Source organism: Prionailurus bengalensis, chromosome A3 (assembly GCF_016509475.1).
Source record: "Prionailurus bengalensis isolate Pbe53 chromosome A3, Fcat_Pben_1.1_paternal_pri, whole genome shotgun sequence".
NCBI lineage: Eukaryota > Metazoa > Chordata > Mammalia > Carnivora > Felidae > Prionailurus > Prionailurus bengalensis.
Genome location: NC_057354.1, coordinates 29751237 through 29766698, shown reverse-complemented (window position 1 = coordinate 29766698; position 15462 = coordinate 29751237). Strand labels below are relative to the sequence as shown.

Below are 15462 nucleotides of genomic sequence, written 5' to 3'. Positions count from 1 at the left end.
GAGAGCCAGGTGAAGATATCGGGTGGGTACGTGGATACACAAGTGGGAAGAGGGGGCTGGGTTAGAGACACAGATTTGGGGAACTCTGGCGTATAGACAGCATCTCAAGCCACAGGACTAGATGAGGTCCTCAAAAGACAGTGTGTTAAGACAAACTACAGAGGGTTAAGGCCTGAGTCGAGGACACCTCAATGATTAAAAGGTCATGCAGAGGAGGAGGTGGTCACAAAGAAAATGAAAGGAACTGCCGGGCCAGTGAGGGGGTGATATTATAGAATTCAAAGGAAGAAAGTGTTTTGAGGAGGCGGGAGGTGTTGAGTGTTCAGATGCTGCAATAAAAGGACCAGAGAGACAAGAGAGAAGGAAGGCCTTTGGAAGGGCAAGAAGGCAGTCACCAGTGATCCTGACCGAGAAGGAACAGGATGAGGACAGAAGTGGAAGGGAGGAAGCCAACTCCTCAAAGGAGCTGTGCTGGGAAGGAAGGGATACAGAGAGACGGGGGGCAGAGGGAAGGAACTGTGGGACACGAGAGAGATTTTCATCTTGTAAAGACAGGAAGTGCAACAGCGCGAAGGCTGGTTGGCGTAATTGGGTCGGAGAGCGCTGCAGCAACACACTTGAGAAGGCGGAGGGGGGTGGGGGTGGGGGGGCCCGGCACAGTGGACAGGTGGACAGAGAGGGGCAGGGACCCCCTCCCGCTACAACAGGAGAGAAGGAGAGAGAATGCCTACAGATCTGAGGAGGCTGGGTGCTTGCAGCAGAGAAGATGAACCTGCCCTTGTCTGATTTCTTAGAGAAAAATGAGCCAGGCTGAGAGATAAGGTGCCATGAAAGTAAGAGATCGGGGGGAATAACAGATGTTAGCAAGGGAAGGATTATAATAATGACAAATCACAAAAACTCTAGAGAGAGTAGGGAGGAAGGTGAGAACATGAGTGGGGAGTCCCAGGCTGAAAAGTGGAGGAGTCGGTGGCTCTGGAAGAGGATTTTAACCACTTCCATTTTGACCTCAGTCTGTACTTTCTGATTAATTTTCTTTCCAGCTTCTCTCTTAACGCAGGCAAAAGATCCGGCAAGCAAAGCATCCAGGGATGGGAACTGAAATTATCCCTGAGGCAATAATGACTGCCATGACTTCAGCAAGACCCCACATGTCTGACCATGATCGACCTGACCTTTTTGCCCACCTGCACGTACCCACTGAACTTTGTCCCACAGCTTCCTTACATGAACCTAGAAATATTTTCAGCACTTGGAGATAGTCTTTGAGATGTTAGTCTGCTATCGTCCCAGTGTCGGCCTCACTGAAATAAATTCCTTTCTTGTTTCACCTCCACTCGTGTCTCTCGGTCTGTGGATTTTGTCAGTGGTGAGTGGCCAAACTGTCTGTGTCGGAGACGTGGAGCCAGGTGCTCTTATGCCCCCGGGCCCTGGTCACACTCTAGAGATTTGGTGGAGAGAAAAACTTAACTGGAATAAGAGGAGGGAAGTAGTGAGGCTGGCGATCAGCAGATGGTAAGCAGGGCGGGACCCAGGGTTGAGATCTCAAAGGCAACGCAGATATTGGCAGGGACAAGGCTGTGATTTGACTGGGTGGCTGAGGGAGCCGAGAGGTGGAAAGACCAAGAATAAGTGGGTCGCCCACATGGATACTTACGCCTTCCAGAGCAGAGGCAGGCATGAGGCACAGGGGCCACTAAGGGGCAATAAGGCAGGTGTTAAAATCATCAGTAGCAGAGGATGGGAGATTGGGAATAGACGTGCGCAAGTCCAGCAGCAGAATACTTGGGAACAGGGCTTTAATCTCAGATTTATGTTTTCGGGTTATGGATTCTGGAAAAGAGCCTAGAGAAGCTACAGCAGAAGCTTCTGTGTCTTTTCTCCTGCTGTCTTTAACTTCCTCCCCCTGGACAGCAACTAGTCTCTAGCATGGTCCAAGGCTGACAACGGTTATGGGGACACACGCTTTATGGCAGGTGCCTAATGCAATCTCATTCTGCCGACACTGGGTAAGGGGCACACAACCTTGGGTTGGGCTGTCCTCATGCAGAAACTGCTGGAACTGCTCTGCCCACTCGGACGAACGGTCCAACTTACAGCTGTTGAGGGCACCCAGGCCTCACAAGCATCTTGGTGGACCCCTCTGGTTAGGATAGAGGAGAAAAAGAAAACAGGGAGAAGAGGACTCTGGATTTTAAGTTCTAATTCTTTTTGAATTTTAATGTATATAAAATTTACATTTTGGAATTAAGACTTTTTCCTTGAGAATTTAAAACCAGGCGTGGGCAGTGGTAGTGTCATGTTGTATAAATGTATCAGTTAGGCTTACTGTGTTCACCTCCCTGGAGGCTACACTTGACAAGACGAACGGGAGATGGAACAGGAAGCGGAATTAGGTCTTAGGGGGGCAGTGAGGCCTTGTAAAGAATGTTATTAATATCCTGTTCTCATTCATTTCAGAAGCTTCTGAGGGCAAGAGCTGCTACCTGTCTCCCTGGCCCTGCAAAGACAGAGGCATAAGGCCGAGTGGTAGGTAAAGGGGAACGGGCCTCAATCAACTGACTAAATCCCTATGTATTTAGTGAGGTATTCACTGGGCCACATTTCCTTCCAGGGCAGTGGATGGAGACAGGATACTTGTGCTTGCCATCCCGGCTCTTCTGCCTGCAGTGTGGGCCTGTCCATCATAGATCTGGAGGCAGGGGGCGTGGGGATAACCTCGTGCAGGTCTGTGGTTTACGTGCACCTTCCATCCTAGCTTGTCACAGAGGGCCAGGAGACACACACCTAGTTCCTGATAACACAGCAGCTCACTGCACAACTGCAGAGCCAGGAACTGTGCCCCAAAACTCCACTTCATCAGTATTGTCATTAATGATAGATGAAGACCCATGAAGTATGTCTGTTGATTAGAGACGTGATGGAAACTTGGAAAGAATAGCCAATGTGCTAAATGATTAAGCCTGAAAAAATTCTTGGCGCACAGAACAGCTGGGTGTGCAAATATGTATAAAACTGTATCAAGATTAACATAAACAAACTGTACAAGTACAGAACGGGGAAGATGTAGCTGGTAACAACTAATGTAGGATGTATTTAGTAATTTTTATTTTTAATTGGTCGCAAATTCAGTGAGTCCTAAGTGGGTGTCATCCTTAATTCTTCACCCTGCTCAGTCCATGCATCTCTTCACTATCTTTTGGGACAGACCCCTTGTCACCATCCCTGAGTCTAGGCCACCAGCAGTACTGCCACGACTTCCTCTCTGCCTTTGGTGTGCTCGTTTCTGATCTGTCCTCACTCAGCCAGAAGGACTTCAAAAAAACCCCACAAATCTGATATTGTCAAGGGCTCTTAAACTGCCCTATAAAGTCTAAACTCTTCACTGTGGCTCAGAAAGATCTTTATCATCAGGCTCTTGCTGGCTTCTCTCAATTCTGAACCCTGTTAAGTCACGCGCCAGGCATAACGAAGCAACCATTTACTGCACTCTAACCACAGCAGAGAGAGAGTTTTTAAGATCAGAAACACTGTGTGAATACACACTGGGCCACCCAGCAGAGGTGGGGTGGGGGTGCGCAGAGAAAGGGCGATCTCTGAGATTCAAAGTGCTCAGTAGAGGCTGCACGGTGACTCAGGAACAGTGTTAAGAGAGCTCCTACACTGAATGGAGCTGACCTAAGGGGGCTTCTATGGTCCCTTATATTCAGAGTTCCAAGCAATACTACTTTTTAAATGACTAGAGGACATTTTTCTTTAGAAGATTTCCTTGTTGGGGCACCTGGGTGGCTCAGTCGGTTAAGCGACCGACTTCAGCTCAGGTCATGATCTCGCGGTTCTTGAGTTCGAGCCCCGCATCGGGCTCTGTGCTGACAGCTCAGAGCCTGGAGCCTGCTTCAGATTCTGTGTCTCCCCCTCTCTCTACCCCTCCCCTGCTCACGCTCTGTATCTCTCTCTCAATAATAAATAAATGTTAAAGAAAAAAAAATTTTTAAAGATTTCCTTGTTAACTGAATGTTAACTTATAAATATCCTTTTGTGTTGTTGTTATTTCTCAAGTTGCACTGTTTCCTTTACTGTAGTCTGCAAAGAGGCAACCCATCTTCCCACAGTCCTTTGGTTCATTTTTCTGGCCTGGAAGGCACCCTCTTCTTAGAGACACTCAGGAACTCCACATCAGAGCCTCGGTCTGGCTCTGCATCCCTCATTTCACCAGCTCTGTCCCCGCCAGGGGGGTGGGAGGAGGAGGTGTGCACAACGCTAGGCTCGGGGCGAACTGTATTCAGGACAGAAGTAAAATGGTGGGAACTGTCTGGGGACTCAGATCACACTGCCCTTGCAGTCCTGAGAGAAGCTCCAGACTGCTCACATATCAGCTGCTTGGATATGGCTCTTTGGGCAGTTTATGCCAAACATATCTTCTTAGCTCCCCTCCACCCCTTTTCCTGTGGTCTCTTTCTCCCACAGCCCAGGACCTCTTTGAGCTCACCTGGCCTCTCTCCTCCAGTTCTGTTAGCATCACGATAGAGCAGGATTTCCACTCCCAGATCATTCGCCAGAAGTCCTCAATGGTGTGGAGAAGAGGGCCCTGGCTGGCGATGTAGGAGTCCTTCTGTCGGTAGCCCTATGCAGGCCAGGTCAATGGTAGGAGTAAGGTGGTTTAATCAGGGAGGGGAGAGCGAAGAAGACAGGCCACTAGGATGGGATGGGGCTGCTTGGAGGCAAACTCATCCCAGGCAGAGCTCCCTTTGGTCAAGGACCAAACCCTGTGTGGCACGCTAGTCTCTTTTTAAGAGGGTGAGGGATGGGGGTTTGAGGCTGGGATGAAGAGAACAGATATGGGAAGGACCAGAGGCGTTTAGCCTTTGGTGTGTGCTATGAGCTTTCCCTCTAGCTATCACTCTGGTGTGTGCCCTCTGTTTCCTCCCCACCTTCTGCTCTCTGGGGCCTGGAAGACCTAGTGTACAGGTTGGTATCAGTTCTGTATTTGTTGACTGACTCAAAGACAACCCTCCCAAGCACTGGGAGGGTGGCACTGCGAGGCCCAGCTGAGTCTCCATGGAGGGTGGGGAGCTCTGGGGACACAGCCACCACTTACATCAATGAAGGATGCATTCACGTAGTCGGTGTTCTCCTCACCCCTCTTAACTGGAATGATCACTCTGTTGAATTCATCTGCAGGAAGGACAGCAGCTGTGGCTCCCCAACATCACCTCCAGGCTCTCTTTCAATCTCTCCTTCCCACCCATCCCAGCTGGGCAATAACATGCCTGTTCCCAGCGCAGGAGGGAGAAACCCTTTGGCCTTCATGCTTTTTCATTTCCAGAAGCCACTGAAGAACTGAGAGCGACAAGAGGCAGTGCCCTAATTCTTGTCTCCAAGGTGATCATTAATTAGCACCTGAGAGGTGGAAGGGGTGAAGGGGAAGGAGGGAACGGGACACTAAGGCTTTGGGATGGGGAGAGGGCTCTTACATGGAATGATCTGTAAAACCCGGTTCTTCTTCATGTTGGCTGGAAGGTTTCCAGTCCGCATCTTGTCATTCTGGATTTTGATTGATGTTAATTTCTGAATTGGGAAGGAGAGGGGAAACATTACTGCGCCCCATAACTTGGCAAGATGATGCCTTCACTGGATCTGCATCTCTAGGCTACTCTGGCGTCTACTGCTCCTCACTGGAGCCCTGACCTCCATTTCCACATTTTCTTGCTGGAACCCAGTTCCTTCTGTCATAAGCTCAGTGAAGAAGCCAAGAACAAGTGTTTGGGAAACACTGCCTTGAGGGCTCCTGTGGACCCTTCTGGGATTCCCTGGGGTTGGAACTTTATGATCCTGGAGCAAGGATCCTAGCTTCATAGGAAGGAGTGTGCCTGCCTTTCCTCTCTCCCCGCTGCTCTGCCAGAGGAAGACTGGACTCTTTAGAAAACTTTATTCAAATGCAAATGTTCCCTTCTCCTGATTCTGAGGCTCCTTCTAGATCCTTACTACTCAAAGTGTAGCCCAGAAACCAGCATCAGTCTCACTGTGTTAGAAATGAAAAATCTTAGGCCCTAACTCTATTTCCCCCTGCTGAATCAGAACCTGCACCTTAACGGGATCCTGTGGTAATCTGTGTGCCATTACAGTTTGAGAACTGCTTTAAGGGATGTGGTCTTTCCCACTGCAACCCAGAAATCTCTTCTTCTGGGAACACTTGTATTGACAAGGGTGTGACATATTCCTTAGGTGTGCTAAGAACCATTGTCCAATGGCACACAGCAGAGGTCAGCAATCTATGCTCCACGGGCCAAGTTTGATCTGCTGCCTATAATAAACTTTTATGGAAGCACAGCCATGCTCATTTGTTTACATAGCATCTATATGTAGATTCTTTTATGTTATAGCAACGGTTTTAAGTAGTTGCAACAGAGACCACATGGCTTGCAAAGCCTAAAATATCTACTCTCTGGTCCTTACAGGAAAGGTTTGCTGTTCTTATGCATTATAATCACCTGTGTGTGGGGGTGGGGGGGCAGACTTGGGGACTTAAATATTGCCTGTTTTTTCTTTCCTCCTAATACCACCAAGTGATTTTAACATACAGGATGGGTTGAAAGTGACTAGGGTATGAGTAAAGGACCAGAAACCCACATAACCCCTTAACCACCCACATACCTCACAAGGGGATTCCCCAGAGCACGTGAATCCTCCAGTCTGAATGAAGGAGTTCAGCTCCAACTCACCTTAAACTCCTCCTCTAATCCATTGTTGCTGGTCCCTGGGATTTTGTTGTAAATTTTCTGCAGATGTGTTTCTAGAGAGGTCACCTCTAGTTCTGTATCTCCGTACAGATAATGTTCCAGAAGCGCTTGGTATATGAAGACATACTGCATCTGAAACGCCACGATGCCCGAGTTCTCAGTTATACACAACATAGACCACACCCTCCCACCTCCAGTTCACTCCGGTCCACTTCTCCTTTGACCCTAGCAGGAATAAAATCATTCACTCTCGTCCCGGGGCAGGACCTGAAATGCATGAGTCCCTCTGGGGGTGCTTCACTTAGGAGGGAGGGTCCTACTCTGGCAGCCTCCTAGACTGGAAGCCTGGAGAGAAGGACAGATCCAATTCCTGCTCATTCTGACAACACACATTTAATAGTCTGAAGGGGTTGTCAAAATCTGGTGACACACAAAACCTCTGCCAGGCTCCCTTCCAGTGCTGTGCGCTTTGAACCCCATGCCCCAACTACAGAGCGGATTGCTGCTCTGTGGACACGGCCACTGCTGCTCCTGGACATGGCCAAGCTGTGTCACAACTCTGTGGGCACTGGTTCTCTCAGCTGCCTGCATGCTTCTCTTAGGACCTGTTCCTTATCCTTAGGAGTCTAGTGCAAATGACACCTGCGTTCCCAATTCCCGTAGGCACAACTTCCTCTATGCTCCGTGCCTCTTTTAATACATAATTTATAAGGGTCCTTCATTACACTGCATGCTGATCATTTACAATAACCTAGGAGCTGAGTAATCCATGAGGCTAGCAGATGTTTTGGTCTTGGAATGTGCACTCCACCCCCCCCCCCCCCCACCTTATCCACAAATCACTCACATCTGTTTGCACCATCTGGCAGCGCTGTGCCCGGATCCGGCTCACGAAGCCATACACGTCCACTTTCCGCTCTGTATGCATCATGTCCAGCATGGCATCAATGACAACAAAGGTACCTGTACGCCCTACACCCGCACTGTAGCCAGAGAGCAGGGGTGTTACTGGGACGGCCAGCATGCCTTGTGGGAACATACAGGGAGGGGGCAGCATAGGCCAGGGCTCTTTCTTCAGGCCACTAAATTCTAATTCTGAATGGTGACTAGCTGGAACTCTCATGGAGCCAACAATCCCACTGCACCCCGGACTCTGTACCTTTACTAATTAGGACCAGGGAACCTCGACACTTAGAAAGGTCAGAAGGCTCCAAGTACACAAAGCAGCACTCAATCTAGCTTTCTGGCTTCATAGCAGTGGTCTGCCCATCCCCAATCTTGGAGGACTACCCTTCCCTCTTTCCTCAAACGCTCTATACCCAGCACCAAAACTTGAGGAGTCTCTCTGGCTGCTGTCCCAGGACCCTAACAGCTGATCTGCTCTGTGCTAGCCCCCTCTCCTCAGCCAGGGCCCCCGTGCTTTCCCCTGCTCTAACCATGGGAGAATATGGTATATGGGGAGACAAGGGTCAGCCACACTGACCTGCAGTGGACCACGATGGCCCCTGCATACTGAGGGTTACAGGCTTTCACCTTCTTGAGGAACTTGAGCATGCCGATCGGGGTGAAAGGCACCCCAAAGTCTGGCCAGCTGGTAAAGTGGAACTGAGTGATGAGGCGCTGTGGCTTCCTGTTGGTCATGTCGCCCACCTGTGGAGTGAGGAGATCTTGTGTGTTGGCCCTGATAACCTGGGGTAGGGGAGTGCCAGGGGAGGGGAGGTGAGGCTTGGGGGCCAGGGCAGCTGTGGTGGTCAATGACAATGGGAAGATGAGAATGAACCCAAGGAAATGTGAACTACGGAGACAGGATCTCTTCCCAGGAACCCCATGGAGGTAGGCAGGGCTGTTACTATTATTCCCAGCGGACAGGTGTGAAACGTGAAACTCCGTGAAGCTGAGTGACCCCGTCAAGGTCTCAGAACTAGTTAATGGCAAGATCAGAACTAAAATGCAGGTCTCCCAACTCTTGTTAAGTCCCCTTTTCATAGCACCACACCACCCCGCAGCTCTGAAGGCAACTTTTGCTCAAGCCTCCAGGGTCACTCTGGAGGACCAAGAGGAGGGCCCACCATATCCTTGATGTCAGGAGCCTTTGGAGTAAGAAAGGAGAAGGTGGGTCAAGTCCCCAGAAGATTATACCACCTCCTGATGCACATACATCATCCCGATGATGATCAAACTCCATCTCAATAATACTTTTTTTTCTCCCAGTCATGAAAATGCTCCTCCCTTAGCTTTGACAAAGTTCCTTGGGAGCCCAGATCTCTAATCTCAGAGTCCAAACATACCTCACACTCAGTGATTCCTGACCACCCTGGATAAGAGAGGGGATGACCCAGTTTGTTCCACTCTCTTAGTGGTCAGCAGATCCCAAATACGAGAGGAGAAAGGAGGAAGGAGGCAGTACCTGCTGAATGCAGAACTTTCGCACTGTGTAGTCCACCAGGACGGTCACATCCTCTACTGACACTCGGATATTCCCATAGGTCCAGCAGCCTTGGTCTGGCCAGTACTGGGCACACTTACACTGGAAAGGAACAGACACACATCACCTGATGACCTCAGACCTCCTGCCCCCAGCAGATGTGAAGGACCTGAAGGAAAGGAGCACAAAAGCCCAGACAGAAGTCCCCAGAGAAGGCCTCTTCTCTCACCTCCGTCAGCTGCAGACTTATTTAACTTCTTTTTTCAAGTCCCTCAGCTTCCATCCTGTTTAGCACTATCTCTTAAATTATACATAGCCCCAGCCCTATACTTCTTGCTCTTTCCCACCCCTGTTCCCTCAGTTCAGGGCAAATCAAAAGCTACTTTACCTACAAAATGTGCCCTTCCACTATGCCAGGTCATGGTCTAGGGACAGGCCCGCCTGATTCCCTGGAACCAGCAACCTGCTAAGGGGTTAACCAGGGCAGAGTGATGCCTTCTCTGGTGCCTGGACCTTGAACAGCTTCTGAGAGTCAGAGGTCAGGTTGGAGGAAACAAATCTACAGCCCAGCCCTAGTACCAATCCTCCTAAGCACTGTGCAACTGCTGATTAACACACTCAACACCTCAGAGTGGGGATCAAGGTAATTTAAGGGCCATTCTAGGAAAAGACTGTCATGAATGGGGGTTATTCTCTGGGGCTTGATCTAGAACTCAGAACTGATTTTAGCTATGGCGCAGTGAAGGGCCTTGCCAGGCATGGACTTGGCAGTCACAGACACAAAAGGAAAAGGATCAGTCAGAAAGTTGAGTGCATGATCAGACCAGGGCCTCTGATTCCCTTGCACCCCACAGGGTCTCAGTTCATACAGTTTCCTCTGTTGACTCAGAGAAGGTGCAGGAAACCAGGGGAACGAAGGATTGGAGAAGCCACGGGGGAAAAAAACTCCTCTGTAGCTTTTCTTGGCAAATGGCCCAACCTTTCCCTCAGGTTGTTTTGAAACCAGGGTCAGTTGTCTGACTATCAGACATAGGCAACATGCCCTAGGCACACACCTGAAGTTCATCTGAGACTTCCAGGCCATAGGAAAGTCTAATAAGCACAGTGGCCTGGGCTTTGTCTGATCAATGACTGGCACAGGAACCACAAAGGGTAGACAGCCCAGGCTCAAACACAGAGGAGTTCCTCTGCTAGTTATGCTGGTCTATCTAATGTCTCCACTCACCTCCTTTCTCTCCTTCAGGTTGGTCACCATGACAATGGTGGCTGTGTTTTGTTCCCAGATCATCCTCCAGAAATCATTCACTGTTTCTTCTTTTGGTCCTAAAGTAGCCAATAGCAAAGATGAGGAGAACACACACCAAGGGGAAGAAATCTGCTGGGAAATTGGGAACATTCATTCCTGACTTTTGGAAGCCTGTGCCCACGTGTCCCCAGCTAAATATCCAATCCATCAATCCATCCACCCACCTACTAACTGAACATTTCCCATCCACTCTGTATGTGCCAGGTACTTCACTAGGGAGTGAAGTGGGGGGTGGGATGTTGTCGAAATGTAAAGAGAACATAAATAATGTCTCCCAAGGGTATTATAAATGAGGATTAGAAATCATGACTGCTTGCTAAATACCTGTGTTACTGGCCAGACAGTGAGCTAAGTGCTTTGCATCTCATTTACTCCTTCCTATCATGTTCTAAGGTGGGTGTCGTTAGACACAGAGAGGACAGGCTGATTTGCTCAGGCTAGAATTTAAAATTTACCCCAGTCCAGCCTTTCTGGGAAAGCCCCTGAAAGATTTCTTCACAAAAATGAGGGCGCAAACAAAGAGAAGGAAATGGGAGCTAACATAGGATAGAGGCTAATGAAATTCCCTGGGTATTGGTGAAGGGAAGGCTCAAGATGGGAGCTCTGAGGCTAGAGGGCAACTGAAAAAAGTTCTAGGAGGATCCCAAGATTAAAAAATTAAATTTAAAAAGAATTAAACCTCATGTATCTGAAGGTACTGAGAGAAAATACATACTTCTAGTGGAGAGTCTGGGGGGAACATCATTGAATACTATGTACTTTAGCTGTAAATAATACTAGCACAGTAATAATAATGTAAATAATAAATATTGTCTTAACCCCAAATTGTGATTTAACCCTATTGGGAGAATGGGGAAAAAGGATTTGTGTATGCATGTCTGTCTGACTGAGTGTGAGGTAATCTGTAAGAGGATTAAATAAATTATCTATCCTAAGAAGTCACCAACAGATAAAAATGGCTGAATTAGAGTGAAAGGAAGAGGAAAGGGGGGGGACATTTTGTTTTTATACGCCTCGCAATACCTTTTTGACTTTCTTAAACTTTATATTCCCTTTGGTTAAAAAAAAATAATAACAAGAAGAAAAACAAATAATGGCAGAAGTGGACACACGCCAAAAAGATGCACAGAGGCCTTGCCACTGCCTGGCAAGGTGAGGAAAAATCTCCTGGAGGTGGTGACATCTGAGCCATATGTTAGGCTCAGGTGGATCAGGTGGATCAGGTGGATCGGAGTTTAGAAAGGGGACATAGGGAGAAGAGGTGCTCCAGGCAGAAGCGCAGGGGATAGCAGCAAGAAAGAGCATGAGATGTCCAGGAATTATAAGGAGTTCAATAAGGTGATTGTGGAGGGTACACGGAGTGGCAGAAGATAGAGCTGGAAAGACAGGTAAGGTATCAGAATCTAAAGGGGTAGAGGTCAGACTAAGGCAGGCTTGTTCTATAGATAATGGAAAATCGTTAAAGGATTTTCAGGAGTTCTAACAAAAGTTTTGCATCAAGAAAGGCCATTTTCGTAGAAGGAACCCAAGAAGCAAGGCTGGGCCTAGAGGGCCAATCAGTAGGCTATGACAACACAGCTAGAAGAGATGACAGGAGTAAGACAGTGTGACAGAGAAGACAGATTTTGGAGAAAGAAATAAGAGGACCACTCATACTCAGAGAAAGGAATGGGTAGGAAATTTGGATGATCCCAAATCTGGCTTGGTTGATTAGATGGGTTGCATTCCAGTCATGGTGACAGCCAGAGAATACAGGAGAAAAAGCAGTTTGGGGGCTGAAAGAGAAGTATATTTTATTTTATTATTTTATTATTTTTATTTATTTTATTTTTTTTTAACCTTTATTTATTTTTGAGAGAGAGACAGCATGTGAGAAGGGGAATAGCAGAGAGGGAGGGAGACACAGAATCGGAAGCAGGCTCCAGGCTCCGAGCTGTCAGCACAGAGCCTGACGTGGGGCTCGAACCCACAAACTGTGAGATCATGATCTGAGCCGAAGTCGGACGCTCAACCGACTGAGCCACCCAGGTGCCCTGGAGAGGTATATTTTAGTGAGTTTCTTTTTTTTTTTTTTTAGATTTTAAGTAATCTCTACACCCAATGTGGGGCTCAAACCTGCAACTCCAAGATCAAGAGTCACATGTCCCCACCAACTGAACCGGCCAGGCGCCCCAAGGCATATTTTAGTTTTTGATATGGACGGGTATGTGGAGGTATCCAGGTGAAGGGGTAGAAAATTAGTTTGAAAATGTGGCTCAGAAGCTCAAGAGAGGCAGTAGCCAGTCAAACAGGTAGGTATGAGATGAGGTCTCTCAAAGAGGATACAGAAGAGAAGAAAAGAAGGGGTCAAACAGAGAAACCTGGGGATCTGAAGCATTATGCAAGTTCAGATAGAAAAACTTGGGAGGAAGACTAAGGAAGAGCGGACGGAGAGGCAGACCTGAGAGAAATGGTGCCACGAAAGATAAGAATGGAGCTGCAAGAAAGTAGTCATCCACAGATTTGGGGAGAAACTATATCTAAGAGGCAGAAAGAAGAAAAGCCAGAGAGGGGATATTTAGAAAAGTGAGAAAAATCGAGAACTGAATGTCAGGGAATAACAGGGGAGAATTTCGAGGAGTGTGAAGTATTGGGGAGGGGTTCAAGAGGATGGGAGTCTGAGAAAAGGTGCATCAGAAAATCATAGGTGACCTTAATTCAATAAATATATTGAATATTGTTCAACAATAGCATCAAAAAGGCCCCGTGGCAAATAGAGAGAGGAAGAGACTGCACATAACTGTTCGTGCTAAAATGATCACTGAGTAGGGGGCAGTTGAGTTGGGCTTCAGAGGGTAGACCTGACCTGATGGGTGGCTACAGAGGGTGAGAGAAAGCAGGGCCTGGTTAGGCAATGGCCAGGCCCTAGTGGGAGACTGCAAGGGCAAGAAGGATCTAAGGTTTTTCCTAACCACCTTATTTTACCTCTCTATCTGTTTTATCTCTACCATGGTACTCATCCAATAAAATTTTCTGCAATGATGAAATGTTTCATATCTGTACTAGTATGTTAGTCTCTAGCCACATGTAGCTCTTAAGCCTTAAAATGTGACTAGTATGTTTAAGAAACTGAGTTTTAAATTTTATTTAATTTCAGTTAATTAAAATTTTAATTTTAAATAGCCACACGTGGCTAGTCGCTATTGCATCAGTATAGCTACTTATCGAAACTTGTTAATTTTGGTGTAAACTGTCCTCTACCAACTAAGGGCCCCAAAAAGGCATGAACCATATCCTGTTTTATCCCTTTACATATCCCCATCACCTAGGGCAGTGCCTGACACATAACAGAGAGTCAAAAAACATTTGCTGAATGACTAAAACAATGGACTTTGATGGACCACCAATAACATCCATTATTTTTAGTGCTGCAAACATCGAGATATTTTTGCTAGGATCCCAAGGGTGGAAGACATGTGTTAAAACTCTGGACTATGGAAACGTGTGCAGAGCACGTACAAGGCAATGGCACTGGGTCCCTGCTCTGAGGGTTCCTAGACCGCTTTTCTGTGAATAATAGATGAGCTCAGGCTCAACAACTGGGGGAGGAGATGAGCCAGCCTGGACCCTGTGAGGTGGCCGATCCTCTCCGGACACCAAATTCAAATTCAAACTCTTAGCTGCCCGGCCTGAACCTAAGGTTCCCATAGGGCCCCCAAACAGAGGACCTCATCAGACTGTGGTGTGTGTGTGTGTGTGTGTAGCCTTTTCCAGTCCTTTTTATGCACATACAAAAAAGGACTACTTTTACAGGACCCCTGGATACTAAGTCATCAAGATGAAGGCCCTTAACTATAAATGTGCAAGGCAGACTGCATTTCTTTCAGGTGACAGTAATTACAGAAAAGTTAAAGCATTCTGATTAATCTATTTAGCATTTGGAAGAAAAAGTCCAAGCCCACTAATGAGCTGATGGTTAAGCCTGAAAGTAAAAAATTGTCATTTACTTTACCTTGTGCAGCAATGAATTTGTTCTTTTCTTGGTAGCCCTGAGGGTGGGGTAAGAGAGGAGGGAGGGAGAAAAAGAAAGTGAGAACCAAGAATGGATAGGAATGAAATTCTCCAGACTCCCAACCAGTTAACAAAGCCTCCCTTGTGAAAAGGTCCAGGCCACTAACAAGATTCCCATTCTAGAAATTTCCAAAGGATTAGCTTTGGGTATCAGGAATCAAAGATTACAAAGATCACATGGTCTAGGTAGTCTTCTCCAAGGGAATTATTAATGAACACTGATGTAAGAACATCCAAATACCAACTCGTAGGCTAGACTTTTTTTTTTTTGGATGAATAAGTGTATTATTGTCTTTATCTGAAAAAATCTTCATAGAAAATTGTGGTTTGAAATTATGGAAAGAGCCTAAATGTCCATCAACTGATGAATGGATAAAGAAATTGTGGTTTATATACACAATGGAATACTACGTGGCAATGAGAAAAAATGAAATATGGCCTTTTATAGCAACGTGGATGGAACTGGAGAGTGTGATGCTAAGTGAAATAAGCCATACAGAGAAAGACAGATACCATATGGTTTCACTCTTATGTGGATCCTGAGAAACTTAACAGAAACCCATGGGAGAGGGGAAGGAAAAAAAAAAAAAGAGGTTAGAGTGGGAGAGAGCCAAAGCATAAGAGACTGTTAAAAACTGAGAACAAACTGAGGGTTGATGGGGGGTGGGAGGGAGGGGAGGGTGGGTGATGGGTATTGAGGAGGGCACCTTTTGGGATGAGCACTGGGTGTTGTATGGAAACCAATTTGACAATAAATTTCATATATTAAAAAAAAAAATTGTGGTTTGGTTTATGAGCTCTCAGCAGCCCACTTCTCAGCTTCTAAGGAAGCTTGCCTTCTTCTGAGCTACCCCATCTTTCTGCTGGGCAACAGACATTTGGGGATGGTTCCACATCTTCTTTTTAACTTCTTTCTTAGCCCTGTATCCAAACAGCAGGTG

The 15462-nt window shown here is 47.1% G+C and overlaps 1 protein-coding gene across 6 annotated transcripts in view; it reads right to left on the bottom strand.

Annotated features, from left to right (window-relative positions):
* PTPRA (protein tyrosine phosphatase receptor type A) overlaps window positions 1-15462 on the bottom strand; it is a 160973-nt gene that overhangs the window by 12244 nt on the left and 133267 nt on the right. For all 6 annotated transcript variants that reach the window (XM_043602749.1, XM_043602751.1, XM_043602748.1 and 3 more), the window contains 9 exons: window positions 14463-14499; window positions 10391-10488; window positions 9148-9267; window positions 8224-8390; window positions 7588-7723; window positions 6723-6872; window positions 5475-5568; window positions 5099-5175; window positions 4490-4624 (listed from right to left, as the gene is read on the bottom strand). In XM_043602749.1, the coding sequence (XP_043458684.1) occupies window positions 4490-4624; window positions 5099-5175; window positions 5475-5568; window positions 6723-6872; window positions 7588-7723; window positions 8224-8390; window positions 9148-9267; window positions 10391-10488; window positions 14463-14499 (1014 nt within the window). The remainder of the gene's footprint in view (window positions 1-4489; window positions 4625-5098; window positions 5176-5474; window positions 5569-6722; window positions 6873-7587; window positions 7724-8223; window positions 8391-9147; window positions 9268-10390; window positions 10489-14462; window positions 14500-15462) is intronic.